The sequence below is a fragment of the Polypterus senegalus genome, chromosome 4 (genome assembly GCF_016835505.1).
Source record: "Polypterus senegalus isolate Bchr_013 chromosome 4, ASM1683550v1, whole genome shotgun sequence".
Lineage (NCBI taxonomy): Eukaryota > Metazoa > Chordata > Cladistia > Polypteriformes > Polypteridae > Polypterus > Polypterus senegalus.
In genome coordinates this window covers 99,360,299-99,380,763 of record NC_053157.1, presented here as the reverse complement: position 1 = coordinate 99,380,763, position 20,465 = coordinate 99,360,299, and the positions used below count along the sequence as shown (strand labels likewise).

General features: G+C 39.7%; 1 protein-coding gene across 2 annotated transcripts in view; it reads left to right on the top strand.

Annotated features, from left to right (window-relative positions):
• Nucleotides 1-20,465, top strand: part of hgsnat (heparan-alpha-glucosaminide N-acetyltransferase) — a 376,297-nt gene that overhangs the window by 141,004 nt on the left and 214,828 nt on the right. For both annotated transcript variants that reach the window (XM_039751089.1, XM_039751090.1), the window contains exon 6: nucleotides 16,755-16,833. In XM_039751089.1, coding sequence (XP_039607023.1) covers nucleotides 16,755-16,833 — 79 coding nt within the window. The remainder of the gene's footprint in view (nucleotides 1-16,754; nucleotides 16,834-20,465) is intronic.

Below are 20,465 nucleotides of genomic sequence, written 5' to 3'. Positions count from 1 at the left end.
GTCCCTCCACGGTTTCAACAAATTAACTTGATAAATCCGCTCAGTGGGAGGCCGATTTGGTTCTTTAACTAAATAGTTGACCAAGCTTTTCGCTCCTTAATTTTGTAAGGCCTTGCCAATGGGCCACCAATTTTGAGTGCGAGGTTGGTACTAGGACCATGACGCGGTCACCAGGGCATAATTCCTGAAGGGATGTCACCTGGTTATAACACCAGGCCTGTGTTGTTTGTGCTGTCTCCATATTTTCTTTGAGGATAGGCCGAATTTTTGCCTATCTAACGGGTAATCGGGCAATATATTCCAAAATATTAGTGGTTGGAAGGGCCTCTTCTTCCCAACCTTCTTTTAAGGTATCGAATATTCCCCAGGGTTGACATCTGTATAACAATTCAAAAGGGGGAAAACCCTGTGGAGGCTGGAGGAACCTCCCAATAAGCGAAAAGGACTGAGGGAAGTAACTAATCCCAGTTGCTTCCATCTGTGTTGACCACTTTACATACCATTTGTTTGAGGGTCTGATTGAATGGCTCCACGAGACCATCAGTTTGAGAATGATATACTGCGGTCTTTAAATTCTTAACTCTGAGTAACTTGACAACTTCCCTGAATGTATTTGAGGTAAAGAAGTCTCTTGTTCTGTTAAGATTTATTTAGGGATGCCTACCCGTGGGAACACCCCTACCAGTTCCCTTGCAATATTGTTTGAATTAACTGTCTGTAAAGGGACAGCCTTGGGAAAAGCTGTACCTGTAGCGTAATCCACGAGGACCAGTATACATTTATGTCCTCGGGCTGAGGGGGTCTTACAATATTAAATCCGTTACATTAAAAAGGGATGTCAATAAGAGAAATGGAAATAAAAGGAGCATGGTTCCTTCTAGGAATCTGTTGTAACTGACATTTTGGGTAGGAACTACAGAAACAACGGTTTTGTTGGCTTTCAAATGGGTACCCAGGAAGTGGGTGTGAGCTAGTTCACAGATCTGCTGCCAGAGGGTCTGTGGTACTAACAGCAGTGACCTCACCCTCATGTTCAGCTACTCTATATGATAAATCCTTATTATTGACAAAGTGAAGTCCATTAGGCATGGGAAGGTTAGTGTGTTGACCATCTATGGAGACTACTGAATTTCTAGCAAATTTCAGGGTGACATTACTCCACTGCTTCTGTTTAAAGGAGGCAGGCACTTGTCTAAACTGGAAAGTCAGTGAACTTCAAGAATCAGTGGTGACCTCAATGGGCTGAGTTTCGGTCCGAGATGAGTGGTCGCTGGAAGATAACATACTAGATTCTACCCCATCACATTGAATCCCCACGTGATTCCTTAATACCAGCAGATTACACGTCGTGGAGACAGTTTGGGATGGTGCTTTCCTGTCCATTACCAGGCCCAAAATTTCTTTGGGAGTGAGGGTTTTGCAACTGCTTTTACTGTTAGACCAATCTCTTCCTAGTATCACAGGAAATGGTGGGTTTTGAAGGTCCACCATTTGCATTTTCCAAATATTGCCCTTGTAACTGATGACACAAGTGGTGGACCCATACCACGGAGCTTCCCGGTGTATGCAGGTTAGACTGGTTGACCCTTTAAGCCATTGTTGAGGTAGCATGTATCGGTGATTTACAATGGAAATGTTGCTGCCGGAGTCTACAGTGGTGTGAAAAACTATTTGCCCCCTTCCTGATTTCTTATTCTTTTGCATGTTTGTCACGCAAAATATTTCTGATCATCAAACACATTTAACCATTAGTCAAATATAACACAAGTAAACAGAAAATGCAGTTTTTAAATGATGGTTTTTATTATTTAGGGAGGAAAAAAAATCCAAACCTACATGGCCCTGTGTGAAAAATAATTGCCCCCTTGTTAAAAAATAACCTAACTGTGGTGTATCACACCTGAGTTCAATTTCTGTAGCCACCCCCAGGCCTGATTACTGCCACACCTGTTTCAATCAAGAAATCACTTAAATAGGAGCTGCCTGACACAGAGAAGTAGACCAAAAGCACCTCAAAAGCTAGACATCATGCCAAGATCCAAAGAAATTCAGAACCAAATGAGAACAGAAGTAATTGAGATCTATCAGTCTGGTAAAGGTTATAAAGCCATTTCTAAAGCTTTGGGACTCCAGCGAACCACAGTGAGAGCCATTATCCACAAATGGCAAAAACATGGAACAGTGGTGAACCTTCCCAGGAGTGGCCGGCCGACCAAATTTACCCCAAGAGCGCAGAGACGACTCATCCGAGAGGTCACAAAAGACCCCTGGGCAACGTCTAAAGAACTGCAGGCCTCACTTGCCTCAATTAAGGTCAGTGTTCACGACTCCACCATAAGAAAGAGACTGGGCAAAACGGCCTGCATGGCAGATTTCCAAGACGCAAACCACTGTTAAGCAAAAAGAACATTAGGGCTCGTCTCAATTTTGCTAAGAAACATCTCAGTGATTGCCAAGACTTTTGGGAAAATACCTTGTGGACTGATGAGACAAAAGTTGAACTTTTTGGAAGGCAAATGTCCCGTTACATCTGGCGTAAAAGGAACACAGTATTTCAGAAAAAGAACATCATACCAACAGTAAAATATGGTGGTGGTAGTGTGATGGTCTGGGGTTGTTTTGCTGCTTCAGGACCTGGAAGGCTTGCTGTGATAGATTGAACCATGAATTCTACTGTCTACCAAAAAATCCTGAAGGAGAATGTCCGGCCATCTGTTCGTAAACTCAAGCTGAAGCGATCTTGGGTACTGCAACAGGACAATGACCCAAAACACACCAACAAATCCACCTCTGAATGGCTGAAGAAAAACAAAATGAAGACTTTGGAGTGGCCTAGTCAAAGTCCTGACCTGAATCCAATTGAGATGCTATGGCATAACCTTAAAAAGGCGGTTCATGCTAGAAAACCCTCAAATAAAGCTGAGTGGGCCAAAATTCCTCCAGAGCGCTGTCAAAGACTCATTGCATGTTATCGCAAACGCTTGATTGCAGTTATTGCTGCTAAGGGTGGCCCAACCAGTTATTAGGTTCAGGGGGCAATTACTTTTTCACACAGGGCCATGTAGGTTTGGATTTTTTCTCCCTAAATAATAAAAACCATCATTTAAAAACTGCATTTTATGTTTACTTGTGTTATATTTGACTAATGGTTAAATGTGTTTGATGATCAGAAACATTTTGTGTGACAAACATGCAAAAGAATAAGAAATCAGGAAGGGGGCAAATAGTTTTCACACCACTGTATTTGTGCTGTTACTTTAAACCCATTAACCACCACCACTCCCATACAAGGACACAACAATGGGTTAGCCATTACACAATTCCTCCTTCCTCGCCCAGCTGCAGTCCATCAATTCCATGTTTAACGGGCAGTGGAATGGCACAAACTGAACTGAAAATCTTTTATAAAATTTCATAGGATAACTGTCTTGAGCTTGCAGATTTCTTACTTTGCAGTTAGTTTATGGTATGTTTAATTTCAGAGAGATGCAAGATTAGTCTCGCTCACAGTCATAAATGGATGTCTATTTCAGTCCTTCACAGGCAGTGGTGTTACTTCTTTTATTTTTTAAGGATTTATGTAAGACAGTGTTGAAGGGTGCAAAATGCAGCATGCAACATCAAGAGAACAAATTAAATGGGGGAAAAAAAACCTAAAGCCAGTTTCATCAATTGGTGCCCTGCTCTGTTGCCAATTTGGTTGAATGAAGATGTCTTTTTAACTGCGTCACTCCTTTAGATCTGATGGAAATGTACATTTTTTGTTATTTCAATTTGCAAATATGCAAATACAAAAAACATCACATACTTTTTTAAAATAATTTTAAAATAAATGAATAAACTCCCAGCCAACGCCTCTGACCACAGGTCAGGTCAGGTTGGGGAGCATTCACTGGTACAGCGCATTTTCGCTCCCACCACATGATGAAACTGCTGTTCATTCTGGTTGGCAATCCCCCAGGCAGACACATGGTCCAGTCCCACTGTCTGGAAATATCCCTCTTATCTGCCGCAACCAGGTGTTATATGGGTGTCCCGTTGGCCTGGTCCAGCCACTCTGGTAATTTTTTGTAGCAAGGCTATGTAAAAAAGAATAGCTATTTATCTCTAGAAACTTGATAGAGTTTGCACATGGGATAGTGATTTAACAGCAAGAGTCAAAGTTGGAAGGTTTGAGCAGAAAAAGAGTGGACTTAATCCAGTTAATTTTATACTCCGGGCTTTGAAATAGCAAGATGTCATTAGCATAGAGAGAGATTTTGATATGGGTATCATGTACAATGATGGGAGAAATGAAGTCTGAGTTGGGACCCCTGCTAGAGGGTCAAGGGACAAATTAAACAGGAGCGATGATTAGAGCATTATAATTGTATTAATATGACATGTGCGAAAACCCATCTGGTAGAAAACTTCCCAAAGGAACTTCCAATTCATATAATCAAATGTGTTTTCGGCATGTAGAGAAATCAGTGGTGGAGCCTGTAGACGATTAGGTGTAATATCAGTAATGCTCAGGATATGTCTTACATTATGTCCTCTTGATGAGAAACAAAGAAGTCTATGTCTGGGTGAATACATTTGGTGATTATTAGAATTAGAATTAGAATTAGAACAATCTAGACGAGAACAGGCCATTCAGCCCAACAAAGCTCGCCAGTCCTATCCACTTGCTTCCTCCAAGAAAACATCAAGTCGAGTTTTGAAAGTCCCTAACGTCTTACTGTCTACCACACTACTTGGTAACTTATTCCAAGTGTCTATCGTTCTTTGTGTAAAGAAAAACTTCCTAATGTTTGTGCGAAATTTACCCTTAACAAGTTTCCAACTGTGTCCCCGTGTTCTTGATGAGCTCATTTTAAAATACAAGTCTCGATCCACTATACTAATTCCCTTCATAATTTTAAACACTTCAATCATGTCACCTCTTAATCTTCTTTTGCTTAAACTGTAAAGGACCAGCTCTTTTAATCTTTCCTCATAATTCAACCCCTGTAGACCTGGAATCAGCCTAGTCGCTCTTCTCTGGACCTTTTCTAGTGCTGCTATGTCCTTTTTGTAGCCTGGAGACCAAAACTGCACACAGTACTCAAGATGAGGCCTCACCAGTGCATTATAAAGGTTGAGCATAACCTCCTTGGACTTGTACTCCACAGATCGTGCTATATAACCTAACATTCTGTTAGCCTTCTTAATGGCTTCTGAACACTGTTTGAAGTTGATAGCTTGGAGTCCACTATGACTCCTAAATCCTTCTCATAAGGTGTACTCTCGATTTTTCGACCGCCCATTGTGTATTCAAACCTAATATTTTTACTTCCTATGTGTAATACTTTACTTTTACTGACATTAAATTTCATCTGCCACAAATCTGCCCAAGCCTGTATGCTATCCAAGTCCTTCTGTAATGATATAACGGATTCCAAATTATCTGCTAATCCACCTATCTTGGTATCATCTGCAAACTTAACCAGCTTGTTACTTATATTCCTATCTAAATCATTTATATATATTAAAAATAGCAGCGCCCTAGCACTGACCCCTGTGGAACACCACTTTTAACATCGGCCAGTTCTGATGAGGTTCCTCGCACCATCACCCTCTGCTTCCTGTGTCTGAGCCAATTCTGCACCCATCTAAAAACATCACCCTGAATTCCCACTTCTTTTAACTTGATGCCCAACCTCTCATGTGGCACCTTATCAAATGCTTTCTGAAAGTCCAGATAAATAATATCATAAGCTCCACTTTGATCGTATCCTTTTGTTGCCTCCTCATAGAATTCCAACATGTTAGTAAAACGCGACCTCCCCCTTCTGAACCCATGCTGACTGTTCAGAATAACTCCTGTCCTTGTCATGTGTTGCTCAATCTTATCCTTAATAATTCCTTCCATTAATTTTCCTGTGATGTTTGTTAAGCTTACTGGCCTATAGTTGCTTGGATCTGCCCTGTCACCCTTTTTATATAATGGGATGATATTTGCCATTTTCCAGTCCTTTGGAATCTCTCCAGTGCACAGTGACTTCCTAAAAATATGTGTCAAGGGTTTATATATGTACTCACTAGCCTCCTTAAGAACATGAGGATAAATATTATCTGGGCCTGGTGATTTGTTTGATTTTATCTTATTTAATCTGAGCAGCACTTCTCCCTCTACAATTTCCAAATCCCTCAGTACCTCCTTAGTAGTTGTGTTTACCTCTGGCAGGTTATCCACTTGCTCACTTGTAAACACCTCAGAAAAATGTAAGTTTAGGGCATCTGCTATTTCATTGTCTGTATCTTTTAATTCCCCTTTACTATTCCTGATGAACTTGACCTCCTCCTTAACTTAATACTAAATCCAGATAGGCTTCACCCCTTGTTGGTGCTTTAACATGCTGTGTTAAAAAACAGTCGCCGATTACTTTTAAAAACTCCTGCTCTTGTGCTCCTCCATCTGTAAGGTTATCCCAGTTAATATTTGGATAATTAAAGTCCCCCATGACTATAATATCCCCCTGTAAACTTGCCTTTTGATATTACTAAAAAGATGTGTGTTGAAATTACTGTCTGAATTGGGTGGTCTATAACACACTCCTAAAATGAGACCTTTTTCCCTAATATTTTCCAGGCGAAGCCACATGTCCTCACTAAGATGGGGCTCATCATCCAACTGAAGATGACTTACATTTAATTCATGTTTGGCATAAACAGCAACCCCACCTCCTTTTCTGTTCTGTCTATCCTTCCTAAAAAATGTGTATCCCTCTATGTTACACTCATCCCCATCTTTGTTATTTAGCCAGGTTTCCGTTATTGCTATAATATCATAATTGTGCTCTGCTACATACAACTCCAACTCACTTACCTTATTTTTGATACTTATAGTATTAAGGCAAGCTATTTTTAGTGTGTTAATCCTTTTTACGTGTTTGCTTAAAATTTACATTACTATGCATTTTATTTCTACACCATTGTTTGTTCTTCCATGTATAGATCTAAATCTGGCCTGTCCTAAACTCCCTGCCCCCCCATTCCCTAGTTTAAACAATCCTCGACTAGCCTACACATACGCCTCCCCAATACATTGGTGCCCCTCCGGTTCAGATGTAACCCGTCACGGCGGAACAGGTCCCATCTGTTCCAAAAGGAGTCCCAATGCCCCATAAACCTATACCCTTCTACCCTGCACCAAGATTTGAGCCACGCGTTAAGCCTTCTAATCTCCTCAATCTTACCTGGACTGGCGTGGCACAGGCAGAACTTCGGAGAAGACTACCTTGTCAGTTCTGCTCCTCAGCTTGGTACCTAACTCTTTGAATTTTGATCGCAGAACTGACAGACTACCCTTATGTATGTCATTTGTTCCAACGTGGACAATGACAACTGGATCCACCCCCGCTCTGGCCAAGAGCCTATCCACCCTTCCAGGAGGTCTCCCACCTGTGCTCCCGGAAGGCAACACACCGTACGAGACTCTCTCTCTCTGGAGCACACCTGCGCTTCAATCCCCCTAATGATTGAGTCCCCAACTATCACTACCTCTCTCTTTTTGGGAACTGGTTTTGAGGTGGCCCGTTGGGGCTCCTCAACCCTGCCTACCACCTCAGAATTATCAGAGTCACCGTCCAGCTCCGCCAGGACATGATAACGGTTAGACACTTCTAATTCTGGGGTTGATGCCCCCGGACAGTGTGCACCCTTTACCTTACGCCTTGCGACCGTGACCCACCTATTCCTACCTGTCTGGTCTGGAATCTCCTCCCGCGCCACCTTAGGGGTGCACACTATCTCTCTAAAGGACACCAGGGCCAAGTCCGCCAATTCTCTATTAATTGAAGGCGATGTGTCAGAAGCTTGGCCAACAACTTTTCCTTGGCCAACTGCGTTTTCAATATTATGCACTATAACGCGGAGTACAGGCAAGATTGAAAAAAACAGGTTCAGATGAAAACTCATGTTCAAATGGCATAGCGTTTACATGTATGAATGTGTGTGTATATGTGTGCGCGTAAGGCAGAGACAGATTTGATCTCGTTCAAGTGGTTACTGGGATATAAAATAAACAATTCCGTAAAGGTAAAACCAAACAAGTGTGATTTTATTTAAGAATAAAACTGAATAACAAAGTATTCAAGTTACAACATGTTACCATGATTCACCAGTGTTTGTGTGTCATCTTCTTTCCCTTCAGCGGTGTTTTTTACAGGTAGCAAAACTCTACACCGGCTGTTAAGGACTGAAATGAAAGGCGTCTTGTTTTTGGATGCATACTCCATCAGCACCGCACTCCCAGATCTAAATGCTAGTGTGGCGAATTGCTAGCATACTAAAGTGACCTTAGCTGCAGGTGGAAGTCCCATTTTACTTATGGTGCCAAGCAGAGTTGTGTCTCGGCTCCACAGTCTACTAGCCAGCAAAATCGCTGTGAAGAAGCTGTCTGTCTGTTCCGGTTCTGCCTTTGTCCAGATACGGCTGCATAAGCTTTATGACCACAGACTCGGAAAGTTTTTGCCCTGAGTTGATACTCAAAACACAGTTCTCACCAAAATGTTACCAGAAGTCTGAGAATGCAGCAAATCTGTCATTTTTCACACATTCTGCACCAGTGTCTTTGTTGTCAAAGTGCAAAAGCCGCATGGTAGTCTGATGGCGGTCACAGGATGTTGTATATTTGATTGCCGGTACAACAAATAGTTCTGAGCAGGCATCAATCACAGCACCAAATGTGGTCATCGCTGCTCTTGTGAAAATAATGGAGATATATACAATCAACTTGGAGAGGGAGAGGCAAGTTTGTTGTACCATGTGAATGTCACTGACAGAATAAAACTGAATAATAAAAAAAAAAAACACTAACTTTTACAAGTACCCAAAACTTACACTGGGTGTTACAGACTCAAATTGAATGTACATTTTTATTATAATGTAGTAATAATAATAGCAGCTCACTATTCAAAACATGGAGTGCCCAGCCTCGAGCCTGGAACCTTTGGGTTATAAGGCAGCAGACATCAATTGACATATGAGCTTAGGGCTTTTAACTCAAGACAGGATACAGTTGAACCTTGGGTCACGACCATAATTCACTTCAAAACTTTGGTCGTAACCTGATTTGGTATTGACGCGAAGTAATTTCCCCCATAGGATTGTATGTAAATGTAATTTATCCATTCCAGACGTACGAACTGTATGTAAATATATTTTCTTTAAAGATTTTTAAGCACAAAAATAGTTAATTATACCATAGAATGCACAGTGTAATAGTAAACTAAATGTAAAAAACATTGAATAACACTGAGACAAACACCCAGGCTTCCTGCTCAGCAGCTCGCTCTCGGCTGCATGCGAGCCTGCTCTTGCTCTCTCTCTCTCTCTTGTTCGTTCGCTCGCTCTCTCGTTTGTGCTCTCTGTCTCTCTCTCTCTCCTGCAATGGCTTTATTCTCCTGCTTTCTGCCTTCTCCTGCAACCTCCCGTTCTTACCTGTTCTCTTCTTTTTCCTTTTAGCTGACTCACGCTTCTATTTATGAAGAGGCATGGTAGTCGTGGCAGTCATCAGCTCCTGGGAACAATTACGGATGTGGAGCGCTTCTCACCTGTGCATTTAGGTGAGAAATGGCCACATCACAAACTCCTCAGGAACTGCTTCGGCCACATACCACCACGCCCCCTCGCTAAGCTGTGAGTGCGGTGATTATTTATTAAAACTGGCCTTTTTGACGGGAGCTGTGGACCCGCTATACCACAGGAGGAAGCTGGGTTGAGAGGAGGTTACAGTTTTGATGGAGAGTCCCTCTGTGTGATGCACTGAGAACAATGTACAGTACATGGGGAGACTGAACACGTGCAGAAATCATCGGCATGTACGAACCGGAAGGGAAACTGGCTTGTTTGTCAACTGAGTGTGAGGTCGTGAACAGATGTAAAAGTTTGGTGAACTTTTTGGTTGTAACCTGATTTGTACGTGTTCAAGAGATGTTCATGAACCGAGGTTCCACTGTATATAAATGGTAGTACAAAATAAACACACTAAACTTGGAAAACTATGTTAAAATAAAGCTCATTTATCGGACTAAACAAACAATAAAGATTCCAAACAAAAAAAGAATTTGAGTTATTGTTGAGAAAGTACCTCAAAAGGATGTTCCAAAATTGCAAGAGCTGCTGTTTTGATTCTTTCCTGTAATGTAAAATATGGATTGGTGAACAAGTTTAGTATGTTAAAGTGATATTAAAATATCTGAAGTATTAGTTTTTCTAATAATGCTGCTAACAAATTCTCATGTAACTCTCACTCTAAGCTAGACAATATTTTTTGCTTCTCACTCACTTTCCTCATCATCTCTCATGGACTACAAATATACCTTGTCCAAGGTTTATTTTACCTTTTCACCATCCTGTGCAATTAACAGCCGGTTTAACTCTTCACTGCTTTGTTATCCAGTATTTTGTCAGATGTATTTATCTTCCATTCTGGAAGAATTTATTAAAATCAGTTATGCTTCTTTGGAAGACCTGACTTTTGCCTGGCAGGCAGTCAAAGGGGAAATTTGCAATTTTTCTAATAGCTATGTAGTCTCATCTCACTGCTCTTGAGGGTGTTCACCCTCATGTGATTGTTCCTACTTGTAAACTTTCAATTTCTAATTTGAGGACAGAACTAAACTTGATTCTTTTGCAGCAAGCGGGAATTTGCAGTTCATAACATCCAAGCCAGGTACTGTGTCGCTGGAGATAAGATTAGTAAGCCGTTGGCTCTTAGGCCATGCAAATGTGATATCACTTGCTAACCTACTGTATCTATCCGGAGAAAAGCCAGACAACTAATAACCCAGATAAAATTAGTAAGTCATTTGTGTAGTTCTATTCTGAATTATTTTCTATTTATTTTTGTATACACTAAACAACCATAGACTTTCCAAGGATAACCATGTGCCAGTATACCAAATATCAAAAAAAAAAATTTACAAGCTGACTGGGACAACTGCGCTGCTTCAAGTAGCACTACGTAAGGTCATTTCTACCCTCAGCTCTCAGGCTGTATAATGAGTCTCCCCTTGGCCAAGGAGGTAATGTTCCCTGTCTGTTGAAAGGTACTGAATTGGTCTAGCAGACATCTTAACAGACAATGATGCCATGTGCAATATTTCGTGCCAGTGACTGACATCCTATATTGTAAAATCGCAACTTTTAAATATGTGAAATTCTAAGCACTTTATACTTAGTCTGTGTCTACACTTTGTTAATTTACTTACAGATAATTTCTGTTATATGAATATTTGTCCCTTTTTTGTCTGCTGCAACGTCCTTTACAATTAATTAAATTTCGATCTATCTTTACATCACTCTATTACTATGCCTGATTGTAATGAGGCTTTAGATTCCTTGTATCCTGGGAAGGCTCTTGCCTCAGAAGTGTTGCTTCAAGAGATCCTGTGAACGACTTGAAAACAACTATTGACCTTACTCTATCAAATGCGTAAAGCTGCTATCTCAATCACTGGATTGATCAATACCATTAACACAAGCATAAATCACCTTACTTCCTGCCAATTGGCATTTGAGCTTCGGTGACAGCAACATGTAAATCGAATTATTTTGTTTTCATTGGTTATATCCTTGAATAAAAGCACATGTTTTTATTTAATATTTGGACTTCACACGTTATACACTTCACTTCGTTGTTAGTATAACATGGAAAAAGATTCTGCTTTAGGTTTGTGTTCAGCGTTTCTTGCCTTGCATTTCCTTTTATCCTACACTTACAGAAATCTTTTAGACACGGAATACACATGAAATGTATGTATTCCAAATAATGATATATTATTTATCCTACAATATACAACTCCGGGCACCTCACTCCCAGATAGAGAGACCTGAGCACTGAGAATTGTCTGACGGACTCCACTCCGTTGGTAGGGGGGATGGGATAGCAGGCAGCTTGTGCTGATCGACACAATTGCAAAACTAAAGACGCTGATGGAGAGGTGCGAAGGAATTTAAACTGGACGACATTATGGGTTTTTCAGAGATTCTTGTGTTAAGGGGTGGGGGTTGCTGTCACATGTTGCTTCCTTTAACACTAGAATCCCTGAAGCCTGTTTAAATATTTGATATACTGGGCCACCTTAAATTCTCTGGCACCTCCTTATCAGCGTCTTTGTTTTGCAAATATGTCAGTCAGCACAAACAGCAGGCAATCTGCTCACTCATCACCCACCGAGGCAGCTGAAGTGAAGTTAGAGGCAAAATTCTCAGAGCTAAAGTCTCAGGAATTGTATAGGTTAAATAATATATCATATTTTGAATGCATATATTTTAATGTGTGTTCCATGTCTACAACGATATGTGTAAATGTAGGATTAGAGGAAATGCAAGACAAGAAGAACATAACTAAAACAGGAAGTGCCGCGGGAAATCAATCAGGGAGCACCTGGAGCCGGGTGAGAATAAAAGGGGCTGCCTCCCTCTAGTCCAGGGGTTCTCAAAGTCGGTACTGGCGACCCCCTGTGGCTGCAGGTTTTTGTTCCAACCAGATTCCTAATCAGTGACAACACCTGATAACACTAATCTCATTTAATTAGCTGGTTTTTTTTTTTTCTTTTATTCGATATTTAGAAAAGCATAGTAGCATGATTTTTACATTTATAAGACATTTATAAATATTTCTGCTTTTGGTATAGATTTAAATGCTTAACTGTCTTTTGTTGATTTCATTATACTTTGCCCTTTCTCTGTTCAGTTTTCCCCCTTCATCGTATCTTAATAATGACAACTTAAAACGAGCAGAGCAGACACCCAGGCAAACAACACTGAATAATCAAAGGCTGCAACTACTTTAGAGTCAGACCCACTAATTAGTAAATAATGGATTAATTAAACAATTAGAACACCTAGGAAAGTAGAATGAAAATCAAGAAGAAAATAATGTTAAAAAGAAAAAAAATACATTATTCCTATATACAGTGGGTATGGAAAGTATTCAGACCCCCTTCAGTTTTTCACTCTTTGTTATATTGCAGCCATTTGCTAAAATCGTTTAAATTAATTTTTTCCCTCATTAATGTACACACAGCACCCCATATTGACAGACAAAAAAAAAATAATTTTTGAAATTGTTGCAGATTTATTAAAAAAGAAAAATTGAAATATCACATGGTCTTAAGTATTCAGACCCTTTGCTCAGTATTTAGTAGAAGCACCCTTTTGAGCTAATACAGCCATGAGTCTTCTTGGGAAAGATGCAACAAGTTTTTCACACCTGGATTTGGGGATTCTCTGCCATTCCTCCTTGCAGATCCTCTCCAGTTCTGTCAGGTTGGATGGTAAATGTTGGTGGACAGCCATTTTTAGGTCTCTCCAGAGATGCTCAATTGGGTTTAAGTTAGGGCTCTGGCTGGGCCATTCAAGAACAGTCACAGAGTTGTTGTGAAGCTACTCCTTTCTTTATTTTAGCTGTGTTCTTAGGGTCTGTCTTCTTGGAAGGTAAACCTTCGGCCCATTCTGAGGTCCTTAGCACTCTGGAGAAGGTTTTTGTCCAGGATATCCCTGTTCTTGGCCGCATTCATCTTTCCCTCGATTGCAACCAGTCGTCCTGTCCCTGTAGCTGAAAAACCTCCATGCTTCACTGTGAGGACTGTATTGGACAAGTGATGAGCAGTGCCTGGTTGTCTCCACACATACCACTTAGAATTAAGGCCAAAAAGTTCTATCTTGGAGTTTGCTAAAAGACACCTGAAGGACTCTGAGATGGTGAAAAATAAGATTCTCTGGTCTGATGAGACCAAGACAGAACTTTTTGGCCTTAATTCTAAGCGGTATGTGTGGAGACAACCAGGCACTGCTCATCACTTGTCCACTTGTCAGCTGCAGGGACAGGACAACTAGTTGCAATTGAGGAAAAGATGAATGCGTCCAAGTACAGGGATATCCTGGACAAAAACCTTCTCCAGAGTGCTAAGGACCTCAGACTGGGCCGAAGGTTTACTTTCCAACAAGACAATGACCCTAAGCACACAGCTAAAATAACGAAGGAGTAGCTTCACAACAACACTGTGACTGTTCTTGAATGGCCCAGCCAGAGCCCTGATTTAAACCCAATTGAGCATTTCTGGAGAGACCTAAAAATGGCTGTCCACCAACGTTTACCATCCAACCTGACAGAACTGGAGAGGATCTGCAAGGAGGAATGGCAGAGGATTCCCAAATCCAGGTGTGAAAAACTTGTCGCATCTTTCCCAAGAAGACTCATGGCTGTATTAGCTCAAAAGGGTGCTTCTACTAAATACTGAGCAAAGGGTCTGAATACTTAAGACCATGTGATATTTCAGTTTTTCTTTTTTAATAAATCTGCAACAATTTCAAAAATTCTTTTTTTTGTCTGTCAATATGGGGTGCTGTTTGTACATTAATGAGGCAAAAAATAATTTAAATGATTTTAGCAAATGGCTGCAATATAACAAAGAGTGAAAAATTGAAGGGGGTCTGAATACTTTCCGTACCCACTGTAACTGCTTGGTACAATTTAATATTTATTTATTTATTAATTTTTTTTTTTTAGCAAACTTAGATTTCTAATTAATATACTGTTCCTTAAACACAGAATTTGGGAAATATCAGTTCACTTAATTAGCCTAGGAGTTCAATTAAAAACAGAAGCTGGTTGGAACAAAAACCTGCAGCGACAGTAGGTCCTCAGGACCGACGTTGAGAACCCCTGCTCTAGTCAATAGCTGGAGTTGGGAGGAAGAAGACCGAGCTCGGTGGAGAGGAGTGGATGAGGTGCAGGACCATTGGAGGGCCCTTGAAGAGGGTGTGTGGTGCATGGGCACCGTGTGGTCATTGTATAAAATTGTGTGCTGTTTGTGAAAATGTAGGTGTCTGTCGGTGTCTGGGGCCGTCTTCCACAAGTGATATAAATACTCTGAGTGGTGCAGTGAGAGTAATATGGAAAAAGATGATCCACTGTGGCAACCCCTAACGGTAGCAGCTGAAAGAAGAAGAAGAAGGTGCAATGAGAGTAACAACGCTAAGGCAGCTATGGTATTTGGAATAGTTTGGCCATTCTGTGGACCATTATATTGTTACGGGTTAATTCCAATCAGATGACAAACAATATGCGGTTAATTTAAGTGTATATGATAAAGCGGCGTCAGAGATGTGGATCTAAAAAAGAAAGGGAAACCACACTGGAAGAAAAGCACTGCTTTGACGCTGGGTGCTGCCAGTTTGCAAAACCGAGCGGAGAACTTGAGTACACCAGGGTTTACTCTAGCGTGAAAATGTGCGTGGCTTTACGCCAAGTTTAGGTTTTATACAAAGCAATTTGAGCTTGGACACGGGCATATGCAACATTTTTGTATGTACGCACCATTTATACATGAGGCCCCTGGAGAGCTACTTTGAGTGTTGGTTTTCATTCTTACCCTTTTCTTATTTAATGACCTGATTTTGCTACTAATTAACTCTTTGCCTTAATTTTTAATTGATGCACAACTTAAGACTCGGGCCCCATGACTATTTATTTTTTCCTTAATTAACAACAAAACAATATTAAGACACAAAATGAACCAACACATAAACAACAACCTATGTCCATCACACAATAACTGAAAATAAAGGAAGGTGAAGGTCTCAGTAATGTTGATCTGCTCAGGTCCACAAAACATTTTGACAGCACTCTTAAAAAATGAAAATCAACAGTTTTGGAAATGTCTGCCATGGCAGAATGGGTGCCATGGAATTAAATAACAGGTTTAATAAAACAGATACTTTATTAATCCCAAGGGGAAATTCACAATCCATATTAGCAACAAGAATTGGCTTCATATTATGAAACTGAATGAAGTGAATTTGTTTGGAGGCCCCAACTTAGTTGGTCATCTGTTGGCTCACTTCACATCAAATTTATGTTTAGGTGTCATTTAAGGAAAAAATAATCGATTCAGCAGTCAGAGTCACAAGAAAAGTCAAGTAAAATAAAGGGAAATAGTTAATTAGCAGCAAAAACTGGTCACTAATAAAGAAAAGAGTTTGAATGAAAACTTGAAGCCACAGTACACTCCAGGACTGGAGTTGGAGACACCTGCCTTAGGGATACCACTTTTAATATCACAAAATTCTGAATATATTTCTGTACCCTGTGTTTGGGCAAATTTTGTACCCAACTTTACATTGAGGCTTAAATTCCCTGTTCTTTTTACGTTTGGTTACTAACCTTTCATGTGGTACATTATCAACAGCCCTCTGAAAATCGATAGATACTTTATTAATCCCAAGGGGAAATTCACAATATAAATAATATCATATGTACCACATAGAATTACAACTTACTATTGAAACTTACTAATACACCTGGTATAGACAAGGGCTGAAAGGTCTTTTCCTTAGTAATTTCCACCATTAATTTACCTGTGATGCTTGTTAAGCTTACTGGCTTGTGTTGGTCTTTGTGTAAATGCCAGTATATTCTCCTTTTTTGAGTTTCTAACTTGCTACTTTTCAGGTTAGGCTCAACTGCAATATGGCTCCATATGAATCATTTTTTTTTTTAAAAAGGGCATAATTTTATGCACCATTCTATATTTATGTTAAATGCATAAAAATGAATTAATGCAATCAGTATATGGTGTAAAGAATATTTTTAGATTTTTATAAGTTAATATGTTCAGTGTGTAAATTTTTATGTACACTTGCAAACTGCAGGTTAGCTTATTGTTTAAGATTTTAATACTGTTGTTTGTCTCTGTTCTAATATATGTATTTTACTACAGATTGGATGCTGTCAAAAGTCTAATAAGCAGAGTGTGCAGGATTTTTAGCGCAATGGAGACAGATAGACTGATAAATTCTGTAAGTAAAAAAACATATTTTTAACATAAGTCTTCAGTAGTGGTTTTTTGAGTAGTTTAGGTCACAGATGCTCAGATTCTTGAGCCTTAGGCTACTTTTGGTAAACTGTAGCGGGTAAGGGGTTGGGTTGGAGGACCTAGTTGCTACTTTTAATTGCTCATGAGTTCAAATTCAGTAAATTATTTCTTGTCTGCTTTTTTACCCTTCAGTTCAAATGCTATGTTTTTTAGAGGCTCTAAATGTATATTTTACAATTTTACTTTGTTAGATGATATTTCGTCCATGGTGAGGGTGCTTGTTGTCTTTAAACACTGCTAACTAACCATTGCTAGTTATAAAGGGGTTTATTTTACTTAATTCCAAACAATTTCTCAGCAGTGTTATCACCTGTGTTTTCTGTTGTCTGATACTGATAAAAAGGCTGAAAAACAACACTTACAAAAAATTTTGACCATGTGTATTACTGATGCATCAGAAAGGGTTCTTATTTCATAAGATTCTTTTCAGAAGGCTATCCTTTTCTAACTAGTTCCCCGATTTCATCTGTACTTTGCAGAGGAGTTATCCCATCTTGTCCGGCTATGTTATTAACTGGGGAAGCACTGTGGAACAGCCCTGTCGAATATTCATGTTTATTTTCATTATCATAACCAAGGTTATTATAGTTTTGCCTTTTTATATTAGTTTTTATTTCTATATTTTTTCTGACCTTACTTGGAAATTCAATTTAGTTTTAGTTTTCCTTCATCGTGTATTTTTAGTTTTAATTTAGTTTTTATTTTACAAAGATTTTATATTTTATATATATATATATATATATATATATATATATATATATATATATATATTATATTTTATTTATTTATTTTATTTTTATATATATGTACAGTGGAACCTCGGTTCACGAACGTCCCGGTTCACGTACAACTCGGTTCACGACCAAAAAGCTCGGCAAGCTTTTGCCTCGGTTCACAATCACACACTCGGTATACGAACAAGCCAGTTTCCCTTGCCTGCCTGAGCTGAGCTGAGCTGAGAGAGCGAGAGAGCAAGAGTGAGCGAGCATGTGCCTGCTGGGGAGGGGGAGGAGGAGATTGCTGCACGTGTTTGCCTGCCTATCTGCAGGCTGTACGTGCTAGCGCACCATCTCCCACCACAGGCAGCCTGAGAGAGAAAGAAATAGAGAGAGAAAGCGAACGAGCCGCTGCTGCAAGAGCTCTGTTCATTGGCTCATTGGTTCATTCATTCCATTGGCTTCTAAGCAAGTGAAGAGTGGTGAGAAGAAAAGTTTGAAGAAAATTGAATTTGAAGTAAAGAAATTACAAGAGGTGGAAAAACTGTTTACCAGTTTACTCATTTAACAATTTGAGAACCCTCGTGCTTTCAAGCAGCACAATGTAAACAAAGCCAGACTGCCAGCAAACATGAAGGGTTGGGTCACAAGAACTTTGTTTTTGGAATGGCTGTATGAGGCTTTCACTCCCACCAGCTAAACAGCTAAAAGCACCAGAAACCCAAGAAATCACAAGAGAGAAAACACCTGAAGGAAAACACTTCATGCCAGAACTCGACTCATGCAAGGTTAGTTTTCTTGGTGGTTTTTGTATTACGGATTTTTCAAAAGTTAATTTTTCAGTTCATAACGCGATGTGTTGCAAATGTTCGCTTTTTTCCTTGTGCTTAAAACTCATGAAAGTGTTTGCAGATGGATTTTTTCATAGCGCGATTAGGTGCAATGTTACCTTTCTCTTTTTTCAAATGCTCCTTTTTTTCCGCTGTGCTTAAAACTCATTTTATAAAAAATGTTTATAGCGATCAGGCTTTAAGTTTAATAGTGTGATCTCCTGCAATCTTACTTTTTTGGTTGCTTGTGAGTTGGTTTTTAAATGCACTTCGGATTTGGTCGATGTTCCTTTTTTTTCTGCTGTGCTTAAAACTCATTTAAAAAAAAATGCTGCACGAGCACCTGCTACAGAGAGATTAGAGAGCACGAGCGAGCAAGCGCAGAGAGAGAGCGCGCAGCTGACAGGGAAGGGATGGGGTTGAATAGGGGTGTGTGTGTGTGTGTGCGCGCTCATGCTACAGAGAGAGAGAGAGCGCGTGAGCCAGGCTGCTCCTGTAGCTGAGGGAGGGAGGGGCTTTGTTGGTGTGTGTGCTACAGAGAGAGAGCGCGAGAGAGCCAGCTCATGTAGCTGAGTAGGGAGCCTGGGTGTTTTGTGTCAGTGTTATTCAATGTTTTTACATTAGTTTACTATTACACTGTGCATTCTATGGTGTAATTAACTATACTTGTGCTTAATCTTTACATATTTTTACATATTTACATACAGTTTGTACGGTCTGAAACGGATTAATTGTATTTACATACAATCCTATGGGGGGAAACTGCTTCGGTTTACGACCAACTCGGTTTACGACCAAAGTTCTGGAACGAATTATGGTCGTGAACCGAGGTTTCACTGTATTAGTTTTAGTAATTATAGTATGGTTAAAGAACTACTATGGAGTTTAGTTTTTGTGTCACAATGAGACAGAACTGTACACTTAACGGGTTTGGATATAATATGAGTTTAATGTTAGTGGAAGCTTACAACACTACACAACATACTTTACGATTTGGTTTTGTTTTTGTCTGATAAAAACAAGCATAATAAAAACCAGGTACTGAATATGAACAATTTTACGCAATTTTATAATTTTAAAAATATTTTCTGTCATTTGTGCTGAACAAATCTGCACTGCCTGTTGACACTTTTTTTCCTTCTTCTTTTATTGCCCAGAATGGGCCAATTTGTAATGAAATTTGGGTGAATTTTAAGGTATGAGGGTTTTGTACTCTAAATGTCTACAGCACACAACATATTCTGCTCCAATGACAAAGTGCTTATAATGTATGCCTTCAACATTGCATTTAAAAATCTGAAATACTGGGCTTTGTTATTTTCTACCAGCCATATTGATCTCTGATTGCATCTCAGGCACAAACAATTTATAGACAGAATTTTGCCACCTGCAAGCCTGAAAAGATAAGAAAAGAGAATCTGCTGTGTTGTGACAGGTGTGACCATGAAAATCACATTAGTGTGAAGGTTAGGGGCAGTGAGACTTGAATAGACCATCATAAGAGCAGTGAACGCATAATAACAAGAAGAAGAGCAGGTAATAAGAGTATGGACAGGCACAAAATGACAAGAGACCGCATCTGAGATTAACACTAGAATTACCAGAGCCTACAAAAAACTCGTAGGTCCGTCCCACCTTAAATCGCTTCTTAAAACCGTTCTCACCTCTCCGCCAGCGTCTTTTGTTAATCTTAAATGTGCTGATAAAAGAAAAGCTGCAAGTAGCCGGCTATTCCATCCCCCGAACGACTTAGAACGTGCACAAACTTCTCCCAGCTCATGCCTTAATTGATTATCTGGGAGTGAAGTGGAGTTTTAGAGTGGAAATAATAGATCATTATTTGGAATACTGTACACGCATTGCACGTGTGTTCCGTTTCTACAGTAATCCGTGTAAACACATTTTTAAAACAGAAACGTTTTTCATATTGTAGTAGTAAATTACCAAATGTAAGCATAAACTATATAATGTATGAAGCCTTTAGTCCAAATATCAAACACTTTCACAAA